Below are 26,983 nucleotides of genomic sequence, written 5' to 3' on the forward strand. Positions count from 1 at the left end.
CAAGTCATCCAGTTTAGTGGATGGATGAAGTAAATCACTTATTTAGAGCCTCTCCTGGACCACATACAAGCGCTGTGGGCATTACGGTCAGTCTCCTGAAACCACTCTTCCTCCGTGACTAAGATTCTGCCTTAGCCATGCAGGGCTTTAAACTGCAGGCAGTACTGGATTTGGCCAATTCCATCTTGGGTAGAGAGAAACAGATGGGGCCATTACCTTTCTGGGGATGTTGTATTTCTAACCTAGCTCTATCTCCTTAGCATTAGGCCAGAATGTTCAGATGCTCTTTGAATATTTCAGCTTAAATATATCCAGTAATTTCAGATTCAAATAATCCAAAACAAAATTGACCTTTCTGCTTCTACCCAGGCTTTTTCTCCTCTAGTTCCAGTTTATGTTTTCAACATCATTATACACATGCTTGTTAAGGCCAGAAATCCAAGGTTCATATAAGATTTCTTCAACAATGCTTGCATCTGATAGGACTAATTAGCAATTCTCTCTCCAAATATCCCTTATATAGTGTCTCCTCCTCTAAATTTCTACAGACACAATCTTAGTTCTGGCTTTTATCATTTATCTCAAAAATCCCAATCCCAACCCTGGCCGGTGTGCTCAATGGTTAGAGTGTCAGCCCCTGTGCTGAAGGGCCTCAGGTTCAATTCCTAGTCAAGGGCACATGCCTGGGTTGCAGGCTCGATCCCTGGCCCTTGTCGGGGTACATGAAGGAAGCAATCAATCGATATGTCTCTCTCACACCGATGATTCTCTCTCTCTCCCCCTCCCTTTCACTCTCTCTAAAAATCAATGGCAAAAAAATCCTCGGGTGAGGATTAACAAAAAATAAAAATTAAATCCCAAACCCTTTCTAACAGATTTATCCACTTTCAGTACTTTTTTTTTTTTTTTTGTACTCATTCAACAGACACTTGATGATCACCCAGGTGCCTGGCACAGTACAAGGTGCCAGGGACACCAGTGAGCAAGCTCCCTCTTGGAGAGTATATTCTGGAGAGGAACATAAATGAGAACATAAGTAGATGAACAAAAAACTATTAAGTGCTGTGTAGACTAGGAGAGAATTAACTCAGGGTGACTTAAATTAGGGAGGGGAGGTCTGGAAAAGTATTTGAACCAGAGCGAATGGGCAGTGCTGTTCATTTGAAATGTGCTGTGCCTTCAAAGACTCAGAGGAAGGAATGGATATGCCCTTTTAAGGAATGAGAGGACCACTGTGGTGAGAGGGCAGTGAGAGGGAAGCAAGCACAGTCAGCTGCAGTAGGCGATGCGCTCTGTGGCCAGAGCATGGCAGGCCCTGGAGACCAGTCTTCCCTAGCCTGAAAGGTATTTCTGCACTCAAAGTCAGATCACAGCTCTGCCCATCTTCCATGCTGTCTCCCTGTTACTGATGGGATAATGTCCAAGTTCTGTGTGATGAGACTCAGAGCCCTTCCTGTGCTGGATGCTATGCCTTTCTAGCCCTGTGCCCTGAAACAGTCACACGTAATCTATACACTCAAGCTGGGCCTCCTTTACACATGCCTCCTTTCCATTGGAAAGGCTCCTTCTGTGTGTGATGACCATCGTTTCACCCTCTAAGACTTATCTGAAGTTTTACAGGAGGAGACAAGACATTGCTTTGTTATTTCATGGGCAACTCTGGTAATCTTGGGCTGCTTTTTACATCTCTCTCACCATCCTGTGAACTCTTGAGAATCTTAGAGTCTGGATCTTGTATTGTGGTCATCATGGTACCTGATACAGAGCTGGCTTCAAAACATGTTTACTGAAAGAAGGAAGAAGGGAGGAAGGGAGGGAGGGAGGGAGGAACGGAGGTAGGGAAGAAAGGAAGTTTTGTCCAAATGCACTAATGGAATACATGACATTCAGATTCCATCTAAGGTTCAATTTCTTTATTCAATAAAATTAAATTAAAAAAACATTTATTGAATGACTTTTACATATGATACATTAGCCCAATTAGTTGTACCAGTAAACAATGCTTAATTAGCAGAGAAATTCTTAGCAAAAAAATGGAACATGACATAATGGAAGAGACACTGGCTCCCTACTTGCAGCTTTAAGACCTTGAGGTATAGAGCCCCAAATTGCACTTCTTGAGTACACACTACAGCCAGCATCTAGTGGACATTGGAGAAATGTCCACCCTACAAACGAGGAGAACAAGGTTTCTTTTTAAGACTTGAATCAGTAAAAACTGGATCACCCATCTGTGGGAGGTAATTGTGGACTGAAATACCCCAAACTATTATCTAGGTGACCAACCTGTAATCTCAGCAAAGGGGAAGAAGGCATAAACAATATATAATGCCCAGAGGAGACAACTGACATGAAGGTGATGATGAACAGATATGACAAATATTTTCATCACGATAAAGAAAAATTCTCTAAGTGAACACACTGGCTGTACGGCTTATATCTTAGAGCCTTATGAGTTTGAAAAGTGAAAGTTAGTGCATTTGTGCAGTGGAAAGATGAATACATGACCAGGAGGCTGAAGAACAATCTCTGAACTATGGTCATTTTACCACAGTTGTCGTGCTGTGCGACCTTGCCTGGCTGCCAGCGGGCCTGCCCCAATCAGATCTCACTGCAGCCACACACCCCACATTAAAACAAATGTTTTAGGCCAACGTCAGTACAGGGAGTCCTTTCATCAGGATGACAATACAAGGCCAAGTGCATTCCATTCACAACCAGACATGGACTCAGAATGAAATGTAACTGACATAGCCCAGCTCCTAAGTGACCTTCAGATGCCAGTGTCAGTCAAATGACTCTAAAGAAAAATTAAGCTCAGGTTATAGTGCCGTATTCATCTGGAGTGCATTACTAAATGAAGACATGAAATGGAGCTTAGGAGCCAACTCTGTGGTGGATTTCAGAGGTGCCTGGAGCAGGAGGAAAGTAAAATGGCGCCCACGCGTCCCAGAAGTCTGCAATGCTACAAATGATGTTTCTAATGCTCAAATGTTAGTTCACTGATGCTTTTCATAAGCAAGTTCTTGTCCAGAGTAGAATATTGGAAAGGTCTCTTACATGACTCACAATGGGCATTCAATAACACAAGGCTTATGGTCCTGAGTTGGTGAGTGGGCTACCACATGGCTGGAGTGAATCTTACCCACATGGCAACCTGCTGTCCTACAACAGGACATGCTGAGAAAGGACTGAATACAGTCTAAGGTGCTGTTGCCAGTGGGAAAGCTCATATCCATAGTGCTCTGCACCCTGGTGGTGAGACCACGCATGCTTGGCTTCCCCAGGCTTCTGAAGAGTGATGTTGTTTAGGACAAGACTCTGCCACTGAACCTGGAAGGACTGTTTTCTAATTTCAATGACCACATCAAAAATGTTAGGATCCTGGACATAAGACTATACACTTCCCTGCTGATATTTTTCTGTTTTGTTTTATTTTTGCACTTTTCCTTTGTCCTAGCATCATAATTTCTTGGTTTGAATTTACCCAAAACTCAGTTTTTCTAGAAGACCTAATGCCTAAAGTTACTAAAGAATTCCTTTCTAATTCTGATGGCGGACTTTTTTCTAGCCATCCTCTGCCTCTAATTTAAATCAATTACTCCAACATCTTTGGATGTTTAATAGTCATAGTTATGTATTTAGTTCTACTCTTAAGCTTAAATACTAAAAATAGACAGCATATTTGAATATATTTTTATTGATTTCAGAGAAGAAGGAAGAGGGAGAGATAGAAACATCAGTGATGAGAGAATCATTGATTAGCTGCCTTCTGCATGCCCCCTACTGGGGATTGAGCCTGCAACCCAGGCATGTGCCCCAAATGGGAATTGAACCCTGACCTCCTGGTTCATAGGTCGATGCTCAACTACTGAGCCACACCAGTTGGACCTATACAGCTTATTTGAATACTCTGAAAACTTTTTAGTTTTATGTGGAATTTTTAATGTTTGCAATAAAGCAAAATGTTAAGACCTTAACAAAGCTCCTTTGAGAGGAAGAGTAGTGTGTGAAAGTATCATAAGCATTTTTTAGTTCAAGACCCATGGGAGTCTTCTGCTGGCTACCAAAGCAAAATAACTTTGAAGTAACTCGGACTGAAACCTGGGTAGTGTGGTTTGAGAGTGTCTCCACTGCTACACTCATGCTAAATTCTACTAAAAGTGTCTACAAGAGACTGTATTACTACTCAGAAAATATTCTCAGTGACATGTTAAAATAACGATTTATAGCCCTGGTTGGTGTAGTTAAGTGGTTAGTGCCAGCCTGCACACCAAAGGGTCTCAGGTTTGATTCCCTGTCAAGGGCATGTACCTGGGTTGCAGGCTCGATGCCTGGCCCTGGTCGGGCACCTGCGGAAAGCAACCAAGTCTCTCTCTCACTGATATTTCTCTCTCTCTCTCTCTCTCTCTCTCTCTCTCTCTCTCTCTCACTCCCTCCCTCCTTTCCACTCTCTACAAAGCCATGGAAAAATATCCTTGTGTGAGGATTAACAACAACAATAACAAAAAAAAATTTACATTTAATTGATTACTAAGAAAGGGGAGTATTATTTTAATGCAAGATGAAGATTTCAAAAGGCAAAATCGCTTTGGGTCAACTTTTTTACTAAGAAAAATATATACAGGTAAAATTTCCTCTTTAAATGTCTCATTTCAAACTGAGCCAAAGACAACCAAATTGAAATAGTGTCATTTGAAAAAAAGAAGGGATTAACAAACAATAACAGAACAAGTAGATAAATCAATGAGTTTCAAGGTCCTTGAGAATATTATCTTAAGCAAAATAAGTCAGAAAAAGCTAAGAACCATATGATTATACTCATATGTGGGATATAAAACTGAAACTCAGACACAGACAACAATATGGTGGTTAGCACTGGGAAGGGGGAGGGGCATGGTAAAGGGTAAAGGGAACCAAATGTATGGTGACAGAAGATTATTTGACTTTGGGTGGTGGAAACACAATGCAATATACAGACTGTGTATCATAGAAATGTACACATGAAAACTATATGGCCCTCTTAACTAACGTTACCCCAATACCTTTTATTACAAAAAAAAAAGAAAGACAAAAAAAAAATAGAAAAAGTGTTTCTCCAGAATAGTGTCCCAAGTAATGAAGAAATGATGGAATTTGTATATTATTATTTTTAAAACTTCTAATAAAATAATGAATCTAGGTAAAGATCATTAGTGCTCACTAACATCATAAAGAGATGACCAGATATGATGTACTTCTTGATAGAATATTCAATAGTATCTATAAAGTATTTTCCCCCCATTCAGGTTAAGTATCTAGAGCAAACTAACAGTTTACAGGAACCACAGGGGACAGAAGAATGTAATAAAAACATGGCAATACAATCAGCAAATCTTGTGGGAAACTCCACAGGACAAAATGACATGGTTTCGTCAAAATATTAATTACAAAGAGAGAAAAAAAAAAGATGGATGGTAGAAACTTTTAGATCAAAAGAAACCTGAGAGACACATCAAAGGCAATGCATAAAATTTGTTTGGATCCTCAATCAAACTAACTATAAACAAAAGGATGAATTAGTGAGTATACAGACAATCAGGGAAATTAGAACTACTACATATTTGATGATCTTGAGAAATCACTATAAATGTTTTTAAGTACATGATAATGGCACTGGAGTTGTGCTTGAAAAATGTCCTTATCTTTTAGCCATGTACTAACATTTTTAACAAATGCATTATGTCTGAGTTTTGCTTCATAATAATCTAGTTGGTGGAGAAAGAGTGTTTCAGATGAAATAAGAATAAGCTGATTGTTTTGTAGCTGGACAGTGGGCACATGGGATTCACTATGGCATCCTAATTTTGTATATGTTTGAAATCTTTCACATTAAAATGCTGAAAAAAATTAAAATTTTTGGGAAAAATTATAGAGAAGACTTACCCTGCTGGATATCCTTCATTTCTAAATGCAAACTAGATATCAAGATTCCCACAGTTTGAGATCGTTTTCCATCCAATAACTTGATGATCTGGAATTTAAACATAAAATTAACACAAGCTCAAATGACCATGCAATCTTTAGGAAGTATATAAAAAAAATTAAGATTTTTAGATACTCTGATTGTTGAACTAAATGGACACTATAGTTACTCTATTTTAATAACCATTTAATTTAAAAGTAACTTATCCACACTAAAGATATTTCAGAAAATAAAGAAAAAAAACAAAACACCATGCCAAATTCCACCAATCTAATACAAGCACACAAAATCTTTATAATACTGGTATATCTAAACAAGGAGATATTATTCAAAGATAAAGTGATGACTCATGCCACAACATGGATGAACGTGAAAATATCATGCTAAAGGAAAGAAACCAGTCCCAAAGGCGATATTATATGATTTCCACTTATAAGAAATGTCCAGAAGCGGCAAATGTATAATAGAGACACAAAATAGATTAGTGATTGCCTAGGGCTGGGCGTGTTGGGGAAAGTGGAGTCAACAGCTAAAGGGTTCAAGGTTCTTTTGAGGGTGATGAAAATGTTTTAAAATTTATTATGGTGATGGTTGCACATACCTGTGAATATACTAAAAAACACTGAATTGTATACTTTAAATAGATAAATTGTATGGTGTATGAATTATACCTCAATAAAGATGTTTTTAAAAAGAGGGAAAAATCTTTATAATATTGTTCTCTAATCTTTTATTCAAACTCATCTTAACTAAGTTGTAATTGTAATATATGGCAATTTTATATATAACTTCTTAACTTATCATTGGCATATTTTCATGTTGCTGCTTTTTAAAAAAATGGTTGTTTTTTTTTTTCGAGAGAGGAAGGGATAGGGAAAAAGAGAGAGTGAAACATTGATGTGAGAGTGCAGCATTGATTGGCTGCTTCCTGCATAACCCCTACTGGGGATTGAGCCCACAACTTTGGGCATGTGCCCTTGACTGGGAATCGAACCAGCAACTTCCTGGGTGTACAGGAGGACGCCCAACCAACTGATTCACACTGGGCTTCATGTTGCTACTTTTTAAGTCTCTTCATAGCCTCCATTCTTGGCTGTGTTATCTGCTGAGTTGTTTAGGGGAAAGATCACTGTGATCTTGACTGAGCAGTTTACCAGTGATATGACCTCAGAAAATTGACTTAACTACTAGGTATTCAACTTCATCATGAAGCAGGGCTAACCAACTTAGCTTGTACATTTATCCTAGAAATTAAATGACAATGTGTGTAAAGCACCTAATAAAGTTCTTGACATAAATTATTTAAATAAATTTTCCCTGTTTTGGAGAGTTAGATTGCTTCATATTTGTGTTATTAATAATATAAGCAAGATAATACTTTGCACATAAAGCTTTAATATTAAATTATTTAAGTTTGTTCCTTTATAATAATACTAGAGGCCCAGATCGGGCCTAAACAGGCAGTTGGACATCCCTCTCACAATCCAGGGCTGCTGGTTCCCAACCACTCGCCTGCCTGCCTGAGTGATTGCCCCTAACCATTTCTGCCTGCCAGCCTGATCACACCCTAACCACTCCCTTGCCACCCTGATCGACGCCTAACTGCTCTCCTGCCAGCCCAATTGTCCCTAACTGCCCGCCCCTGCTGGCCTGGTCACCCCTAACTGCCCTCACCTGCCAGCCTGGTCATCCCCAACTGCCCTCCCCTGCAGGCCTGGGTCCCCCCAACTGCCCTCTCCTGCAGGCCTGGTCCCCCCCAACTGCCCTCCCCTACAGGCCTGGGTCCCCCCAACTGCCCTCCCCTGCAGGCCTGGGTCACCCCCAACTGTCCTCGCTTTGCAGGCCTGGTCCCTCCCAATGGCCTTCCCCTGCTGGCCTGGTCTCCCCCAACTGCCCTCCCCTGCTGGCCTGATCACCCACAACTTCCCTCCCCTGCAGGCCATCTTGTGGCAGCCATCTTGTGTCCACATGGAGGCAGCCATCTTTGACCACTGGGGGTGGCCATCTTGTGTTGGAATGACAGTCAATTTGCATATTACTCTTTTATTAGATAGGATATATGCATATCAAAACTTTTACAATTTTTTTAAAGAAACTCCAAATAGCTCACTGCCAATTATTTCAACCTTTATGACTATTCCATAGAGAGTTCCTCATAGTTTTGTTTCCTCTAATCCTAGTAAGCCAAATAAGTTCCTAATAACATATCACACAGTGGTCACTAAGGGGAAAAGGTTATCTTTTTTCCCAAGGGACATGGCTACAAAAATCAATATGACATGCACTCAAAACATCACCAATTCTTGTGGTTTTTTTTTTTTTTTAAGGCACTTTCTTGGGTAAAATACAAACTAAATAGCTATGCTTCCTCTCCCACCAAGGTACATATAAACTTACCAAAATATAGTGAAGACAAGATTAAACAGTAACTAGCACCTGCTTGTATATTAGTACTATACTAGCTGAATTGTTTGCTGGTTGAACAGTAAGAGATACCATGAATTTGTTCCAACCAAGATTGTCTAATTGTGTAAATTGTCTAATTACCTATCGATTGATCAATCCTGAATCAATTATTGCCAGACCTTTGTCTTTTCTTTCCTTATTGCCAGCCCTTTTCTTTTCTTTCTTTCTATTTAAAAAATCTTTATTGTTGAAAGTATTAGCCCTGTGTTTTTCATTTCTCTGCTCAGAATGGCTACTTTTATATAACTATCAGAACTAAAATATAGTAAATACCAAGTTTTCATCAAGATAAAAAGAAAATCTGATTTTTCAGTCTAATGTGTTTAATAATTTCAACCTTAGCCTTAGAGAAAAATTCTGGGGCATACAGAATTTCAAGAAGTATAAAATAAATGAAGAATAAACTTGGTATTGTTTATTTATTTGTATATAAAAGCAAAAGCAGAGGAGGAAGAGATTATGTATAATCAAATATCTCCTTTAAAAGTGCAAAGTCTGGCTTTTTCTTCAAGAATACAAATTTAAAGTGAAATGCTATTTAAAAGTCCAGTACCAAATTTAAAAAACCCACATACATTTTAAATAAATATTTAACCACTCTAGACTCTGGGGGTGGGAGATGACGGTCTGTCCAAGTCTGTAGAGCTTAGTGATTTTTTTAAAAATTGCTGAAAAGAATCAAAAAGGTAAATAAAACCATCACTTGAGCTAATTGCAAATTCAAAAGAAGAAAGGCTATGGGAATTGACTAGATTTATCCTTAAATGTCCAGGATAGTGACTGATACAACCTTGGCCATGGCATGTATATCAATGTCAAGGAGGAAGGTATGAGAATCAAATGTATGACAAGATCACAACTGGGTAGGAAAGATTCCTTCAAATAAACATTCCCCTAGCTATCCAGTTAAGAGTTCTGAAAACCAGGGTAATGCAGTCTACCTACAGAGAAGACAGAGTTCAAATGCTAGTTTTTCTATTAACTAATTAAAAGAAGGCAAGAGAGCAACCTCAAGAGAACTGAGAAAAAGAGAGACTGAGAGATTGAGATCATCTGTCATTAGGAAACCAGCAAATCCATCCCCACCTCATTGCTCAATCAGGCTGAACTTTGGAAAGGGTGTCACCACAGTCAGTCGTCCTTGCAATTTTGTCTGATGACTTGGCACGGCAGACGTTTAGAGAGAATGCTACTTTTAGCTGAACCAAAAACCTTATGAGTTTTCTGAAATAGCTGGCATCAATTTACACTCCTACCAAGTGTATGAGAGTGACCATTTTCCTGTTCCCTCACCCACTGTGGGTATTATAAATTTTAAAAATGTTGGCCAATATGATAGATAAAAAGGTGTTTTTTTTATCAATAATCTGCATTTTTAATTATTTAATGGTAAGGTTAGGCATTTGGTTCTTGGTCACATGTTCTTGTGAATTGTTTTCGTATAATTTTTTGCTGTTTTCCTATTACTAATTCTCTTAAGCTGGTACAGTGCAAAAAAATTAAATAAGAACATAGTTCATATGATTTCACTCATACGTGGTATATAAAACTGAGAACAACAAATGAATAAACAAGAAAAATAAACAAAAACTCATAGACACAGAAAATAGTATGGTGGTTACAAGAGGGAAGGGGGTGAAGGTAGCAATAGGTAAAGGGGATACAATTTTGGGTGGTGAGCACACAATGCAATATACAGATCATGTATCATAGAAAAATACACCTGAAGCCTATAATCTTATTAACAACTAGAGGCCCGTTACACAAAATTCGTGCACGGAGAGGGGGGGTGTCCCTCAGCCCAGCCTGTACCATCTCCAATCTGGGACCCCTCGAGGGATGTCCGACTGCCCGTTTAGGCCCACCGGGATCGGGCCTAAACGGGCAGTCGGACATCCCTCTCACAATCCAGGACTGCTGGCTCCCAACTGCTCACCTGCCTGTCTTCCTGATTGCCCCTAACCGCTTCTGCCTGCCAGCCTGATCACCCCCTAACCACTCTCCTGCCAGCCTGATTGATGCGTAACTGCTCCCCTGCCAGCCTGTTTGCCCCTAACTGCCCTCCCCTGCAGGCTTGGTCACCCCTAACTGCCTCCCCTGCGGGCCTGGTCCCCCCAAACTGCTCTCCCCTTCAGGCCTGGGTCCCCCCCAACTGCCTTTCCCTGCAGACCTGGTTGCCCCCAACTTCCCTTGTCTGCCGGCCTGGTCACCCTTAACTGCCCTCCCCTGCAGGCTTGATCACCCCCAACTGCCCTCCCTTGCAGGCCTGGTCCCTCCTAAATGCCCTTCCCTGCTGGCCATCTTATGGCAGCCATCTTGTGTCCACATGGGGACAGCCATCTTGTGTGTTGGAGTGATGGTCAGTTTGCATATTACTCTTTTATTAGATAGGATAGAGGCCTGGTGCATAGGTAGGGGCCAGGTGGTTTGCCCTGAAGGGTGTCCCGGATCAGGGTGGGGGTTCCCTTGGGGTGTGGGGCAGCCTGGGCAAGGGGCCTGTGGTGCTTTGCAGGCCGGTCACACCCCCTGGAAACCCAAGCAGAGGCCCTGGTATCTGAGATTTATTTATCTTCTATAATTGAAACTTTGTAGCCTTGAGTGGAGACCAAGGCAGGCCGGGGCTGAGGGAGTTTGGCTTCCAACATTGCCAGGGGCAACTCAAGCCTCCTGCTCTCTCCAGCTCCGTGGCTGCTGCCATTTTTGTTGGGATTTATTTATCTTCTATAATTGTAACTTTGTAGCCTTGAGTGGAGGCCTGGGCCAGCCAGGGTCTGCAGAAAGCTTGGCTTCCTCCATTGCCGGGGAAACCCAAGCCTCCTGCTCCTTCCATGGCCACAGCCATCTTGGTTGGGTTAATTTGCATACTCGCTCCTGATTGGCTGGTGGGTGTGGCTTGTGGGTATAGCAGAGTAATGGTTAATTTGCATATTACTCTTTTATTAGAAGGGATATTTTTTATTATATTTCAGAGAGGAAGGGAGAGGGAGAAATAGAAATGTCAATGATGAGAGAGAATCATTGATCAATTGCCTCCCTACTGGAGTACTGGAGATGGAGCCCACAATCCAGGCATGTGCCCTGATCGGGAATTGAACTGTGACCTCCTGGTTCATAGGTTGAGGTTCAACCACTGAGCCATTCTGGCCGGCACAACATTTTAAATATAAAAGATATATCCAACCATTTAGGAATTAAAAAATTTAATTAATCAGCACCAAACCATTCTTTCAGCATTCTGGTCATTATTATCCGGTGCTACTTCAACAGTTTTTAAAAGTCATCTGGCCCAAGTCAAAGGTTCCCAGCAATATAATAATCTTAAGTAGAAATACAAATAAAACTAAGAACTGCAGCCATAAAACAATGCAGGTCTCCCCTCTGGCTTTTCTCTTTAGTGTGCTGAGCTTCATGGCCTCTTGGCCAGCTATAGTGACTGGCATCATAGTCTGGTGACTGGTTATTAAGAGAAAAGTCAAGAGATCAGTGATCAGCCTCCTGCTCCTAGGCTGCCCTGACTCATCATCCCACCAATGCTAAAATGCAGTCAGTCCAATTCAACAGCATTCACCAAATGTCGACTCCTGTCAGTGTGCCGTGAGGTATGCAAAGATTAAAAATAGTATATGTGTATGCATGTATATGAGTGTATGAATATGTATACAAACTCATTCAATGGGAGCTCAAAGACTAGTTTAAAGGGAAACATATAAATAAGTTTGATACAAGGAAGTTATTTACAGAGCTCTGATAACAAAAGAAATTTCTAATTATTATTAGGTATATGATCCCTAAAAATTCCAGGACTCATTGAAAGGTGGGATTATGAATGAGATGGCTATTTCAGGCACAGACTTCCCTGGATACTTTGGAAGCAGGTCCCAGAGTGTTATATTCAGTGCCTTTTTCCTGAAACAAAAGGCCAGGTCTCACCTTCAGAAAACCTCCTTTCAAAGGAGAGTTGAGCGATAAGCTCTGTAACTCACATTCTGGATATCCACGTATAAAGGCTATATCCATTCTTCAAGGCCTCCAGGGTGAAGGCTCCTCTAGGCACTAAGATCAGCCAGCAGGAGAGGCTTTCACCCCATGGAAGACCGTGGGGTCAGTCCACCATGTTTGATTGTTGGATATTGGTAGGAGTCCTGACTATTACTCCACAACTTTATAATACGCATTTTAAATGAATGCTTTTCCAAGTATATGTAGATCCAGTAGACAAAGTTATGCCTTGAGGCTCCCAACGTGACTTCTCTCCACGTGTGTTCTTGGAAAAAAGGGGACACTCCAGGCTACTCAGGAAGATACAGCAAAACTTTATGGGAGAGCATGAGTACGTGTAAAAGTTTGCTATCCAATGTATACTCTGGTTAAAGTGGATTTTGGAATCATTTAACCCTTAGCATTAAAGAAACCCTCAAATGTTGCCTATCTTATTCTTCTGCCTCTGGATTGGTCCAAAAGCCCAGATATTTAAGGATGGGCTTTACTTAGGAAGAATGTTCATACTTTTAAATTTAAATATTACTACAGGTAGCCTGGCTGGCATGGCTCAGTGGTTGAGTGTCCACCCAGGAACCAGGAGGTCACTGGTTCAATTCCCGATCAGGGCACATGCCAGGGTTGTGGGCTCGATCCCTAGTGAGGGGCTTGCAGGAGGCAGCCGATCAATGATTCGCCCTCATCATTGATGTTTCTATCTCTCTCTCCTTCTCCCTTACTCTATGAAATCAGTAAAAATATAATTTTTAAAAGAAATTATTACAGTATATTTCATACAAGGCACACAAATTTATAGCCATTTTCTATCACCAAACAAACAAAACACAGTCCTACCTCAGCTAACTGTAAACATAACCTAAACTTCTCATGCTATTCCTATACCAAGATTACTCCCATACCCATTTTTCATTCTTTGTCCTCATATGCATATGCTTGATTTGTTTAATCCTCAAAATCATTTTCTAGAATTAAGTAACTTTTGGCACCAAAGCATTTTATTTTTTTCTGACTCAAATTCCTCCTGCTTCCATGTCAACCTTTTTCTGCTCCCAGGGAAGCCAGACAATAGCCAGTCTCACCATCTCCAACACAAAGCTCCTTCATAAACCTCAAGACCATCTTTTTTTTTTTTTTTTTTTTAACAAGAGATGCTTTATATCAAATCCTTAAAAATTCATGTTTGAGAAACGTTAGTAAGCCTTCAGTTTATCTTGGTCCTATCTGGAGTCAGCTGAACTTGGCAGCACAAGGCCTTCTCCCAGGTATAATTACAGTCTGCAGGAGAATGCAATTTGTGCAGCATTCCACTGGCCTACAAGATGACCTTGTGCAGGGGCAAATTCACAGGTTGCGTTAAACCCTATTAGACATGCCTAGTTTAAGGCCAAGCCTTTCCAGACCTCCGCTGCATGCTAGGATTAGGGCATGTCACACATGCGTACTATTATAACGCAGAAGGAACTCTCAAAATGCCTGCCAGAGGTGGGAAAGCAGACCCACACCCCACACTGTCTAAACCTGCACCTTGAGCCAGTGTATCCAAATTATTATTATTTCTTACATGTGTGGATTGTTTGAAAAACCTGCCTCTTTGAATAAGAATTAAGACAGAAATGGGAAGAAAGATTTGCTGCACTGGAAAACCACACCCTGACTACTCAGCTAGAAAAGTCTTGCCAGACAGACTGAGAAATAATTCCTGCCAGGTCCAGTGGGACTTTCTCATCTACATAAAACCCATATATATCTCCAGCTTGTGCCTGAGTTTGGAAGACATGGCCAGAAGTAAAAATAAAAATACACGGTCTGAACATGCCATGAATGCTGGAAGCTTGCTCAGTGAGTGCGTTTGGCACAGCTACAAAATGAAGATAATCATATAAGCCTTCTTCTTCCAGAGAGCCTTCCTAGCTGGAAATAAAGATGACTCTATACCTCCACCCTCACTGGACACCAAACACTCTCGAACCTACACCAGATCAAGTAGGTATTCTCTTCTTTGGCTTAGTCCTCACTGTGACTTTTCTCATTTTCAGTTCCAGGATTTCCATCTCCAACAAAGTCGGTTTTATCATAGAACCTGGAGAATAGGCTCCAGGCCTAAATAAATACAGCCACATGAGTTATCACCAATAAACTTTTCCTAGGCACTGAAGGCAAATAAGGGCATGTTGCTTCTTTCCTGTCCAAATCACCCTCCCTCAATGAAGAGCAAACAAATAAAGGATCCACATATGAGCAGATATTAGCTTTTATGACAATGGTATATATATATATATATATATATATATATATATATATATATATATATATATATACCCATCCAAATGTAGAACATTTTCAATATTAAAGAACAAATAAGTACATGGTTTGCCTTTCTCAGAGAGATTGACTGCCACAGTGGAAAATATACAGAGGGTAGACAACCTGACTCTCCAAAGGAAAATTCTAAAAAAACACTATTTCTATATTTGCCTTCAGACTGGCAATATCTTTTGCGTATGCTTCATATCAACACTCACTGAATGCCACTACTTGGCAAAATTACAGACTTTAAGAGGCTGGATTAAAGCACATGTGCTACTGATGACAAGCCAGCCCATCTCATTAGCAGTGAGCCTTTGCATTTCTAAGTCACTGGATTCCAAAGGGATCAAGGTGCTCTCATAATGACTGTGGCATTTATCTTGAAGGCATTCTTGTGGACTTGAAGGCAGGTAGAATCCTGTAGAGACGTAGACAACGATGTGGACACTAGTCCATCCTAAGGACTACCAGCTCAGATGATCAAGCTGATAACTTACTCTGGATACCTCTACCTCATACATTTAAATCAGTATGGGGTCTGACTTTGGCTGGATTGGAAGGCAGTATTTTCTGGGGATGAGGTAGGGTAAATCAAGGGGTGATCTAGGTTTAATTTTACTGTCATTTAATTGTCACCCATTCACATACCACCAAATTAGAAATTCTTATTTTTATGTAATAAACATCTAATTTGGAAAAAAAGAGTGAGAATTTCCCAGGGGAAGGAAGTTTCAAGAAGTGACATAAGATGGTGCAAGGCCATGAGGCATGGTAGCGAATAGGTGCAGACCTTATATAAAAACAAACAAACAAACAAACAAACAAAAAACATCATGGCAGCCAATAGACACAGGCCTTATGTTAAAAAAACAACACCACCAAAACACAAAACATGATGAGAGGATGCAACTGACACAGCCCCACTTCATAGCTGCAGCTATTCTTGTGCCCTCCCTCCATTTCTAGTGCTGCGGTGACTAGAGATGAGACAGATAAGTGACTACTGCTCCCAGCCAGGCCCAGGAGCTGAGAGCCAGCTGGAGAGTTACAGCAGGACCAGAGCTGGCAGTCATCTCACTGTCTCTCCTCAGGGAGAGTGAGCGCTTCCTTGGAAACATTTAACTGTTTCTTGGCAGGTGCCCAGGAAAATAAGTGCTGACTCAGCTTCCTTGCTCCCCTGTCCCGTATTCTCCCCTCTGCCACTCTCTGGCACCACACCCAGAGGAGCTGGATGGCTGGCTCCATGGGGCCACGTTATGAAATGTCACCTGACATGGTACAAACAAGCCCTCACTGCTGAGGGCCATCGTGGCAGGGTATGCTTCTGGGTAGCAGCCTCCGTCGACGGGCCTGAATAATGTCACTAAAATAAGCTCTCCACACGCAGCCTGATTAGCTGTCCCACTAAATGTTTCGAGGCACACTGAGCTGCACTGTTCTGTCAGGCTGCTAAGTCTGAATCTCTTCCAGGGCCTTATTTTTGGGGACACATAAAACTGCTCATGTGAAGTTTACTTTAAGGATTTAGGCTTTTCACCAAGAAATGTGAAAAGGCAAATTGTCACCCTGTCCTGAGTCTGAGAACATATTTGGCATCCCATTCCTTTACTGATGAGACACAAAAACCCTTTTATTGGTTTTCAGGCTAGTGGATTCTGTGCAGAAAGCAAACGGAGAGAAGGCCATAGCAGGTGAAGGCTGTGGCTGGGCAGGGGGTAGAGGGTACTGTGGGATGGAGGAGAGTTGGAATGTGGGCAGGAGGTAATTCTGGTGGTTTTGGAGTTTTTGTACCATGCATGAAACAAACTCCAAACCAAAATCACATGTGTTTTCTCACTGATAAGAGACTTAGGAGAGAATATGACCAGGAGACATCAGTTCATTCATTGCTCTGTCTTCAGACAATGCCAAAGCTACCGTCACACAAAGATACAGATGAAAAACATCATCCTGTTATTCCTTAGAGCTCAAGGCCCCTTAAAGAGTGCTTGCCTGTAATAGTCATGAAACAATTCTAAACCACTGACCATTAACCTGGTGGGAAGCAACTGGCTAGAGGGCTACAGAGTAGAAAGAAAGTGAAGAAGGAAACAGAAGGACTATGAGAGATCTAACTTATGGTAAAACATAAAACTAAAACAAAACAAAACACAGGCCAACTGTCCAAGACTCTACTTTTCAAACTGATGGTGTGAATATTAAGAAAATGAGAGAAACTAGGACCTCTGTTTGGGACAGAAAAATTTAATTCTGTGCCTTCAGGTGGCCTCCAATTATCATGATTCAACTCCAAGGCCAGGAATGTATTCCATATATGTAATTCAACTTTTAACAGCAGGGAACATAATTTACTTATTCTCTGCTTCAGGAGGAATGAGAATTCAGAGGCTTACCATTCATGATATAGCAGAGGCCACAGGTATGTAAGTTTGTTTTACTACTCTTCTTTCCATTCCTCTTGCCCCAACAATCAATCTGCATGGCTGTCAATGACTGGTAGATGAAATGTCCCTCCACTTCCCTTCTCGACCAGCATTGAGGAGAAAGCTTTTTCTTGATCATTCCTAAATTGCATGAGAAATGTCCTCATCCTACATACATCTTAGGCAAAGTCCTTAGAAAAGTTTGGTAGAGGCACTAGAAAGTTGCCTATAGTATAAAGCAGTGGTCGGCAAACTGCGGCTCGCGAGCCACATGCAGCTCTTTGGCCCTTGAGTGTGGCTCTTCCACAAAATACCATGTGCGGGCGCGCACATACAGTGCGATTGAATCTTCATGGCCCGTGCGCAGAAGTCGGTTTTCGGCTCTCAAAAGAAATTTTAATCGTTGTACTGTTGATATTTGGCTCTGTTGACTAATGAGTTTGCCGACCACTGGTATAAAGCAATCAAGAATTTGTGGGATGCCCTTAAGAAGTTTTGTGTGCATGTGAATTACCAGGGACCTCATTGAAAACCCAGATTCTTGCCCAGCCAGTGTGGCTCAGTGTGGTTGAGCATCAACTTGTGAACCAGGAGGTCACAGTTTGATTCTGGGTCAGGGCACATGCCCGGGTTGTGGGCTCAATCCCCGGTAGGGGGTGTACAGGAAACAGCTAATCAATGATTCTCTCTCATCATTGATGCTTCTATCCCTCTCTCCCACTTCCTTCCTCTCTCTGAAATCAATTAAGAAAAGACATATTAAAAAAATATAGGTTCTCATTCACTAGGAATGGGATGGGGCCTGTTTTAGATTGAATTGCAGTCCTAAAAAACATATGTTCAAGTCCTAACCTCTAGTACCACAGCATGTGACATTATTTGGAAACAGGGTCATTGCAAATGTAATTAGTTAAGATGAGGTCATACTGGAGTCACGTGGGGCCCTAATCCAATATGACTGATGTCCTTACAAGAAGATGGTCATGTAAAGACACAGAGCCATAGAGGAAGAATGACAAGTGATGATGAAGGCAGAGACTGAAGTTATGCAGGTACATGTCAAGGAATGACAAAGATTGCCAGCAAACCACAGGAAGATAGGAAGAGAGTAGGATTCCCCTACTGGTTTCAGAGGGAGCATGGCTCTGCCAATACCTTGATTTCAGACTTTCAGTCTACAGAACTGTAAGAGAATACATTTCTGTTATTTTTACTCACCCAGTTTGTTGAGACAGCCCTTGAAAACTAATACAGGGCCTGAGATTCTTATATTTCCATTAAAGTGCTGCTTTTGCTTTTGGTCTGTAGACCACACTTTGAACATCCAGGTGACCACACTTGAATGTATTATTTTGTTTACTAGCACTGGCACTTAGTGCAATGCCTGATATGTATGTATGTATGTTTATATAATCCCCGATTCCCAGAGCTTTTTTGGTTAACTAACTGAAAATGTTTCCCCTTCTCTATCAATCTCCATAGAGTCTTTTCTTAAAGCTATGTGTTCAGTCCAGGAGGAAGGCTTTCTTAGATAAGTACAATCCCAGGTACACAGATAACCACATTGCCCTCCTAAAGATTCTAAATAACGAAGTTTATAAGACCTTTGGACTTCTTGTCTCATCTATATAATTTCTCATTTAATGTTCAGACATTGAACCCAGTCTCGTATATATTCCTGATGGCTAAAATAGGGCTTTTCTCTCCAAAATGTAAAGTGTTAGGCTTTTGGAAAGAACACATGCTAATAATTACTCCAAGCTGCTTAGAGATAATGGACAACAGAAAAGTTATTATCTTCAATGTCATCGTATGTCTTTGATATGATAATCATTGCATTCAAGATATCAGAAATGATGGATGGCCTTTGATTTAGAGTGTATCATGATGCAAATTACCTGGCTCTTTCCCACTCCTGCTTAGAAGGTGAAGAGCTTCTGACAGTGGGCACTCCTAGCTCCAGGGCCTTGGGTCACTGGACAGCAAAATCTGTGACAAAACTCAAAAGGAAACACTTCCTTCTCTAAAGATCCACTACTTTACTTTTTCCTTTTACGGACATACTTCACCTAGAACCACCTCACCACACGTATAGTCTTAATTTGCAGCCATTGCTGTAAAATACACTATTTATAACTGAAGTCATTCTACTCTGTTAACTTTCTGGCTAACAGCAGTTGACATAAGTAACACATTGCTCTGGTAGATTCACTGAGTTCCTTCCATAAACATAAAATGACTATTCCAGGAAATGTTAGGAAGAGAGGGAAGATGAAAGAGCACTCTCTATACATACATATTTTTAAATTGCTACAAGATTCTGTTAGGGCTTACGGTGTATAACCCAGCACATTTCCCCTATAATTAGTCTCTACCATCCTCCTTACTCTCACAGCACATCCATCATGGAAACTCAGCACACATTATATTCTATCCCTCAGTCATCCATGTGAATGAATAACAATGATCCAAAATATTTACTCACCATCACCCATGAAAAGTGAGCCAGCCCTTTCACCCATCCTGACTGGAATCATGAAGATGTGTACCTAGAGGTTCTCTCATACGGATGAGTGACCTTCTGATACGAATGCCACAAACACACTGTAGGTAATTTGTCCAGAGCCACTCAGGTGTCTGACTACTAGTCCTATATCCTTCCCCTTGAAATGCATCTCATTCCAGCAAGGATGCACATGTTGCAACAAGGCAATGGCCTCTAAGATGTGAAAAGCAAAACTACTTTGAGTGTTAAGCTAGCAGAGTAAAGGCCTTTTCACTTCCTTTTCTCCTATAAAATAATCTACACAAATGATAAGGCTGAGGATCAGAAACACAAAATCTATCTTTAGTGAACTCCTAGACCTCTGTAGTTTCAAAACAGAAAATGGGAAGGCAGAAGTAGTTGTAGTACGTTTCATGCAGAGTGATGAAAGAACAAACCTAATTTTGTGCAGAGGAAGGCAGAACCTTGGACATGTGCAAATTAGAGTCATCATGTGCTCGGAAAAAGGTAAGGGTGAGGTGGTGGCTAAATATAAGGGGGTTATTTAAAAGTTAGGGGTGGGGGCATGTGTGGGGAGGGGTGTGGGATGGGAATGGGGGGACGAGGACAAATATGTGATACCTTAATCAATAAAGAAATTTTTAAAAATTAAAATAAAATAAAATATTCTTTAAAAAAAAAAAGTTAGACTATGGTGCACCCTGGCCAGTGCAGCTCAGTTAGTAGAGCATCATCCCATGCACTGAGGGTCCCAGGTTCAATTCCCAGTCAAGGCAAATACCCAGGTTGCAGGTTTGATCTCCAGTTAGGGTGCTTACAGAGGGAAGCAATCTCTATCAACATTTCTGTCTCTCATTGACCCCTCTCTCTCTCTTTCTCTCTCTCTCTTCTATCCCTTCTTCTCTTTCTAAAATCAATAAAAACATATCCTCAGGGTGAGGATTAAAAAAACACACACACACAAAGTTAGTCTATGGTGCAATTAGGTGCCAGATGTAAAATCCCAGCTATCATGATCAGAAAGTATAGTTTCTAGAGAAAATCAACCAGACAGACGCACGGACATCAAGCACACTTGGATAGGGTTGAGGTCTTGTGCTAGAATGGAATGATTATCAAAATTCTACATCCTTTCTAGGCTTCCCTCAGAATGCTAGCAGTAAGGCTGCACCCACTCCCAGCCCCAGTCAGGGGCCTGGAGAAGTTCTGTCTGGAAAAATGGATTGGCTAAGAGCTAAGAGCTTATCATTTGGTGGTGGTGGGGCGGGGGTGCGGGGGGGGGGGCGCAGAAGGAGTGGTAAATGAAACAGCTGGTCTGCAACAGTTTGCCCCACCCTGAGATCCATCAATGGGCAAAACTTGTCCAATTACATTGAGCTTCCATCCAGGATCATCACATCCCAATCTTATACATAAAACAGCAGCCAAGCATCACTAACTATTTGAAGAAATCCTCTAACTAAAATTCGGAGACCAATATATATAAATGGAACTTAGAAGAAGAAACAGAAAGTAGTAAACAAAAGAAAATATAAAGAAAGTATAATATTTAGACTCAGAAAATTGTATTCTTTTTAAAAAAAGTTAAATGAGCTTTTATAAATTAAAATATAATTCTGAAATACAAAAAGTCTTGTCTATCAAAATAGGAATTCCACAGTAAGTATAAAAAACTATAGAAGCAATAGATAGTATATACCAGAGAAACAGGTAAGAGATTTGAAAACTGGTACCTCTGGTGAGTCAAGGTGGGAGTGGGTGCTCACATCTGACCTACAAAAATAACTTTTCTTGTTGTGCAACCTAATATTTCCTTGGTTTGTTTTTCTTTTTCTAGTTATTAATTTTGTAACTTAATTTATTTTTGACCTTATTTTCTAATATAATTACTTATGACCATCCATTTTAGCTATATTCTAGGAGTCTTGATAACCAGTATTTTTTGAGTATTTATAAGTGTTTTTGGAATCTCATCACAATTTCTTTCTTGATCCATGAGTTATTTACAGGTGAAAGTGTAGATTTTAAGAGGTAAAGAGGTTTTTGTTATGGACATATTTAGATTGTAGTTTTGTCATTGGTATAGGATTCCTAAATTAATTTCATTTTGATCAGAGGATGTGATCTGTATTAAAAAACTGCTTAAAATTTGCTGAGATTTGTAGAACCTTTGCTTTTTTAAAGTATTTTAATACTACTTGACTTTTAAATTATATTCATGTATTATGTTGGCAAAAATTAGTAAAGCATAATAGTTAATTGGGCCTATTTTGTTGTTAATATAGAAACCATCCTAAAATATCACAGTTTAAGAGTTTCATCATCATCTAAATCCTCCATTCTAAACATGTTGTATTTATTTATTTATAGCCTATCACATTTTAAGAGGACCTAGGAGGCCACCTTACATATGTTGGCTGCTAACAGTGGCACACGTAAACATGTACCATACAGATTACAAAGCAAAAAAAAAAAAAAAAAAAAGTACTAGAAAATGGAAACAAATCTATATATATATATAAATATATAAAAGTCTAATATGCTAAGTGTCCCACCATCCAAACAGTTGCTATGACACGCACTGACCACCAGGTGCCAGACACTCAACGCAGGAGCTGCCGAGCTGCAGTGACTTAGCAGTGCGGTTCTTGGGTGACGCACCCCGGAACCAGAGAAGAGGGAGCCCGATTCCTTGCGGGGCCATGTGATTCCAAATTCAGCCGTGGGTTATGTTGTTGTTGGGGCACTGTCGGCCCAAATCTGGTTTACTGCACACTTGCATTTGCATTCCACACCCTGTACTACAGCAACTTTGCAGAGTGCCCTCTCATACCAGGTGTACCGGTTAATAATGCAGATTTTGTAATCAAAGAAAACACGATAATTTCAAGAGAAACATCAAAAGTGCTTTATTCAAAGTAATGTCCATCGCTAGTTACACATTTCCTCCATCTTTCAGGTAATTTGTGGCTATCGCCCCAATAGAACTTTTCTTATTTTGAGGAAAATCATTTAGAGACCCAATTTTCCACTTCTTTGTATGTTTTGAAGTGCTGCTCAGAAAGTGCATGTGCCATCGATCGGAATAAGTGGTAATCTGAAGGAGCAAGGTCTGGTGAACAAGGCGGGTGGGTTAATACTTCCCAGGCAAGATCTTTTAACGTGTCGTTAACTGGTTTTGAAGTGTGTGATGGTGCATTATCATGAAGCAAAATTACTTTGCCATGTCTTCTGGCACATTCTGGTCATTTTATGATTGAAGCGTGGTTCAAATTGATTATTTGTTGTTGGTAGCGATCAGTATTAATGGTTTCACCTGGTTTTAGAAGGTCATAGTACAGCACACCTTCCTGATCCCACCAAACGCAGAGCATTGTCTTCTTTCTGAAGCGATTTGGCCTTGCAGTCGATGTTGATGGTTGACCTGGATCAACCCATGATTTTTTGCTTTTGGGATTCTCAAAATAAATCCACTTTTCATCGTCAGTCACAATTTGATGCAAAAAAGACTTTCTTTCGTGTTGTTGAAGCAACATTTTACTGATGACTTTTCGGTTTTCCTTTTGTTTTTCATTCAGTTGATGTGGCACCCATTTTCCTTCCTTTAAAATCTTTCCATTGCTTGTAAACGATTGGAAATTGTTTACTGAGCAACATTTAATCTTTCTGCAAGTATTTTTTGAGTTTGACATGCATCTTCATCCAATAATGCTTGTAATAGTTGGTCTTCAAACTTTTTTGGTTGACCTGGATGTTCTTTGTCTTTCACATTGAAATCAACACTTTTAAAGCATTTAAACCAGCGTTCACAAGTGTCTTGAGATGGAGCATGTTCATTATAGCTTCCCAAAGTATACAATAACTTTTAGCAGCACCTTTTCTTCAAAATAAAGTAATGAATTAAAACTTCCTACAAATACTCTTTTTTTTTTGCATGAAATTCAACATTTTTAAGTGTAAAAATATCTATTATGTTAACACCTTCAAAAAATCTGACATATAAAGTTTTGAATCTTGTTGTCAAAACAAAATAGCATACATATCAAATCACATATATATATCAACATATGTGTAACTCCATTTATTGAAAAAAATTCGCATTATTAACCGGGACACCTGGTATTCCAGGACCCCTTGGGGGATGTCGGAGAGCTGGTTTCGGCCCGATCCTCGCAGGCCGGGCCAAGGGACCCCACCTGCCGGAGGGACTCTGCTCACTCCACAGACAGTGGGGGGGGGGGGGAGGTTGGCTCCAGAGAGTGTCAGGCCCATCTTGTCCTGCCCTGCTGGCCACCTTCTAATTAATTTCCTTTCAATGTGCACGAACCCGTGCACCGGGTCACTAGTTTTACTATAATTTTGCTCTATTACATTGTTTTCTTTGACACATCTTGAGGACTGTCATCTCTGAGCATGGAGCTTAAATTAATTTGCTTTAATTACACAGTGTGTCTGAGTAACACACAGAGAAATGATAAGATAAAACAAAGATCATGTAGCTCTCTGGGGCTGAGGAACCATTTCTGAATGAGAAATGAGGCTTCTGATTGGAACCTAACCTTCTGTTCTCCTTTCTGGGTGACATGAGGATTTTTCTTCAGTCTTATTCCTTCCTACTCCTGATTGTAATGATGATGATGATGGTGATGGTATGGTGGCAGCAGCAAACATTTCTGTATCAGGCACAAAGCTAAACACATTACACAGATCATTTTAATTCTCATAATCACCCTTGGAAGTCGGCACTATTATTATTCTCACTTTGTAGATGATGGAACTGTACAGAGGAGTCAGAGAGATGAAGGGAATTGCCCCATGGATAAAGGGATGACTTAGCAAGAAAAAGGCCTGTGTGGTTTCTGGAAATTGCTGTTGAACCACACTACCACCTTCTATACTTAGAATAGTGTGGCTCTCAGTGCATGGGAGTGTTGAAGGAAGCAATCTATATATATAAAAGCCTAAGCAACTGAACGAACAACCGAACGACCAGTCAACCAGTCGCTATGATCGCATTGACCACCAGGGGGAAGATGCTCAATGCAGGAGCTGCCCCTTGGTGGTCAGTGCACTTCCACAGCCAACCTCTTGCAGCCCAGCCCCTCCCCCCAGCCAACCTCCAGCGGCCCTGATTGGCCCCGATCACCGGCCAGGCCAAGGGACCCCACCTGTGCACAAATTCGTGCACCAGGCCTTTAGAAGCATTATAATTTGCTAGTTATTAATAACAGGAAAAGAGCAAAAGAGAGGCTAGACATTAAAAGCATGGTCATCAGGGCAGCTTCACCAGACAACTGTGATTTTGCACTCCTCACAAAACCATTCCCTGCAAATCACTGGGGGAATCACTGGGGAAAGAGTTGCCCAACAAAAGGGGAGATGAATGCATGCTCAGTGAAGTAAGACTGAAGTAGGGGGGACATAGGGAAGGTGCTTGTCAGTCTAAGCTGGAAACAGATAATTGGCTAGAGGGGATGGGGCCACTGCAAGTACCAAAATCTTAGAAGGTTAAATTAAAATCCCCAGACAAAGGAGTTCGTTCTCTTACTCTCTTGTTCTTCTGGCTGTGTTCTTGCTCATGTTCCCTCCACATCCATGTGGCCAGAAGCTGCATAGCCCACAGCCATGTGGACCCCACATGCAATGGACTGATGGATTGCAGCTGGGAATATAAGCTAAGCTAGCCTGATGCTGGATTGGACTGTGCAAATATGGAACAGAAACTTTGGACAATGGCTTTAATCTAGCTCTGCTAAGGACACAACTATACTTCTTTCATGGTGGGACAGAGGTAGAAGGGACCTTGGAAACTCAGAGGTTTAATTCCATGCAAATAAATGCCACTCATTCTCTAATGCAAGTCTCAGAAAATTCCTTTTCTTGTGACATCGCAAGAGGCCCACCTCCCCCGAAACAGGTAGGGACACAGAGAGCTCCCCACTGATAACAGAAGCAGCTGGTCAGAGACCTGGAGCTTAGGCCTCTACTACAGCCCCATCACTGGCTTCCTGGTGGCTCTGAGGGAAACATCACAATGGTAGGTGATAGGCATGAACTCCCTGTGCTAGTCTGAGTCCTATTTTCTCTGTCAGCCTCCGTGGCTCATCCCTTTCTTTGGTGGCAACTGAAGGGCTGTCTCCTACAGGGCTGAATTGTTCAGATATCTCCACACCCGGGAGAGTATATGTAATGCACAACAAAAGCATCACATGGCCCAGTTTCTCCGATGTCTTACTAAATCATTCCCAACATCATATGCTTTAGGCCTTTTGCTGCTGCATTGTGAATCACATTCTTCTCTAATCAACACTCGCAATGTCTCAGTTTTTCCATTAGTAAGATGATTGTAGTACAAAGTGAACTATTTATAATGAGCCCCAGCTCAAGCAATGAGGCTTTCAGTTGGCTTCATCTTAAATAAATCTTTCTTTGTTAATTAATGTACCTTATCCTAGTGTTATAAGTAACATTTATGTTCCTGAATTGAACAGGGAGGAAGAGAACCACACCCAGAGTGGAGGATCCAAAAATCCTCAGCATCAATATGAATGCAATAACCATTTGAAAAACAAAGTTTAAAAGTTTTTGTGCTTGTTGTAAACTAAGGAAGTTGTACAAGAGAGTCTTCAAGAGAGTAAAAAGTGATGTGATAATTAGGTCATGAATTAACCCCCTGGTACTTGCAGCTCTATACTATTTTTAAAGACCCCTTCTCACCTCCTAGGGTATTTTGCACATGCAAAATGCCTAATGTGACTAATAAGGTACCTAGCATAAAAGTTAATTAATGAAAATGAAAACACTAAAACTCAGGTTCTTTAGTAACCAGGGCCTGGAGCCAGATCCCAATTAAACCACTCTTCTGGTGAAGGAAGGGATCAAAATGCCCAATAGGTTCCATCTGGCTGCTCTCTGTGGGTCAATCTAGAGCCTCATGGCCTCTTCAAACTAGTCTTTCCAAGCTCTCCTTTCCATTGCAACGAGGAGCTCAGGGCAGCCCCCCTCGCCCTTTAACTGGGGAACTCTCAGCCTCTCCCGCTCACTTATAAGGGGCTTGGCAACTAAGGAATCCAGCTGGAAGCAAGCAGGATTCACTAACTCTTCTCTGCCCAATCCTCTTTGTCATTCATTCCAGTGGAGGGGCCCCTAACCCTCCAATCCCATTTGTACCCCACTGAGGAGATCTGATAATGGTGCTGGCAGAGCTGTGGCTTTTCATAACTTTTGGCAGGGACCTCACTGACCCATAACATGGCTGCACACATGATTTCTTCTCATACTGTCTTTGTAAATTGACCATGGCTAACCTTGCTGCCC

General features: G+C 41.0%; 1 protein-coding gene across 3 annotated transcripts in view; it reads right to left on the bottom strand.

The window, feature by feature from the left end:
* FMN1 (formin 1) overlaps positions 1 to 26,983 on the bottom strand; it is a 402,801-nt gene that overhangs the window by 158,424 nt on the left and 217,394 nt on the right. For all 3 annotated transcript variants that reach the window (XM_054716379.1, XM_008142957.3, XM_008142958.3), the window contains one exon: positions 5,926 to 6,013. In XM_054716379.1, coding sequence (XP_054572354.1) covers positions 5,926 to 6,013 — 88 coding nt within the window. The remainder of the gene's footprint in view (positions 1 to 5,925; positions 6,014 to 26,983) is intronic.

The sequence above is a fragment of the Eptesicus fuscus genome, chromosome 5 (assembly GCF_027574615.1).
Source record: "Eptesicus fuscus isolate TK198812 chromosome 5, DD_ASM_mEF_20220401, whole genome shotgun sequence".
Lineage (NCBI taxonomy): Eukaryota > Metazoa > Chordata > Mammalia > Chiroptera > Vespertilionidae > Eptesicus > Eptesicus fuscus.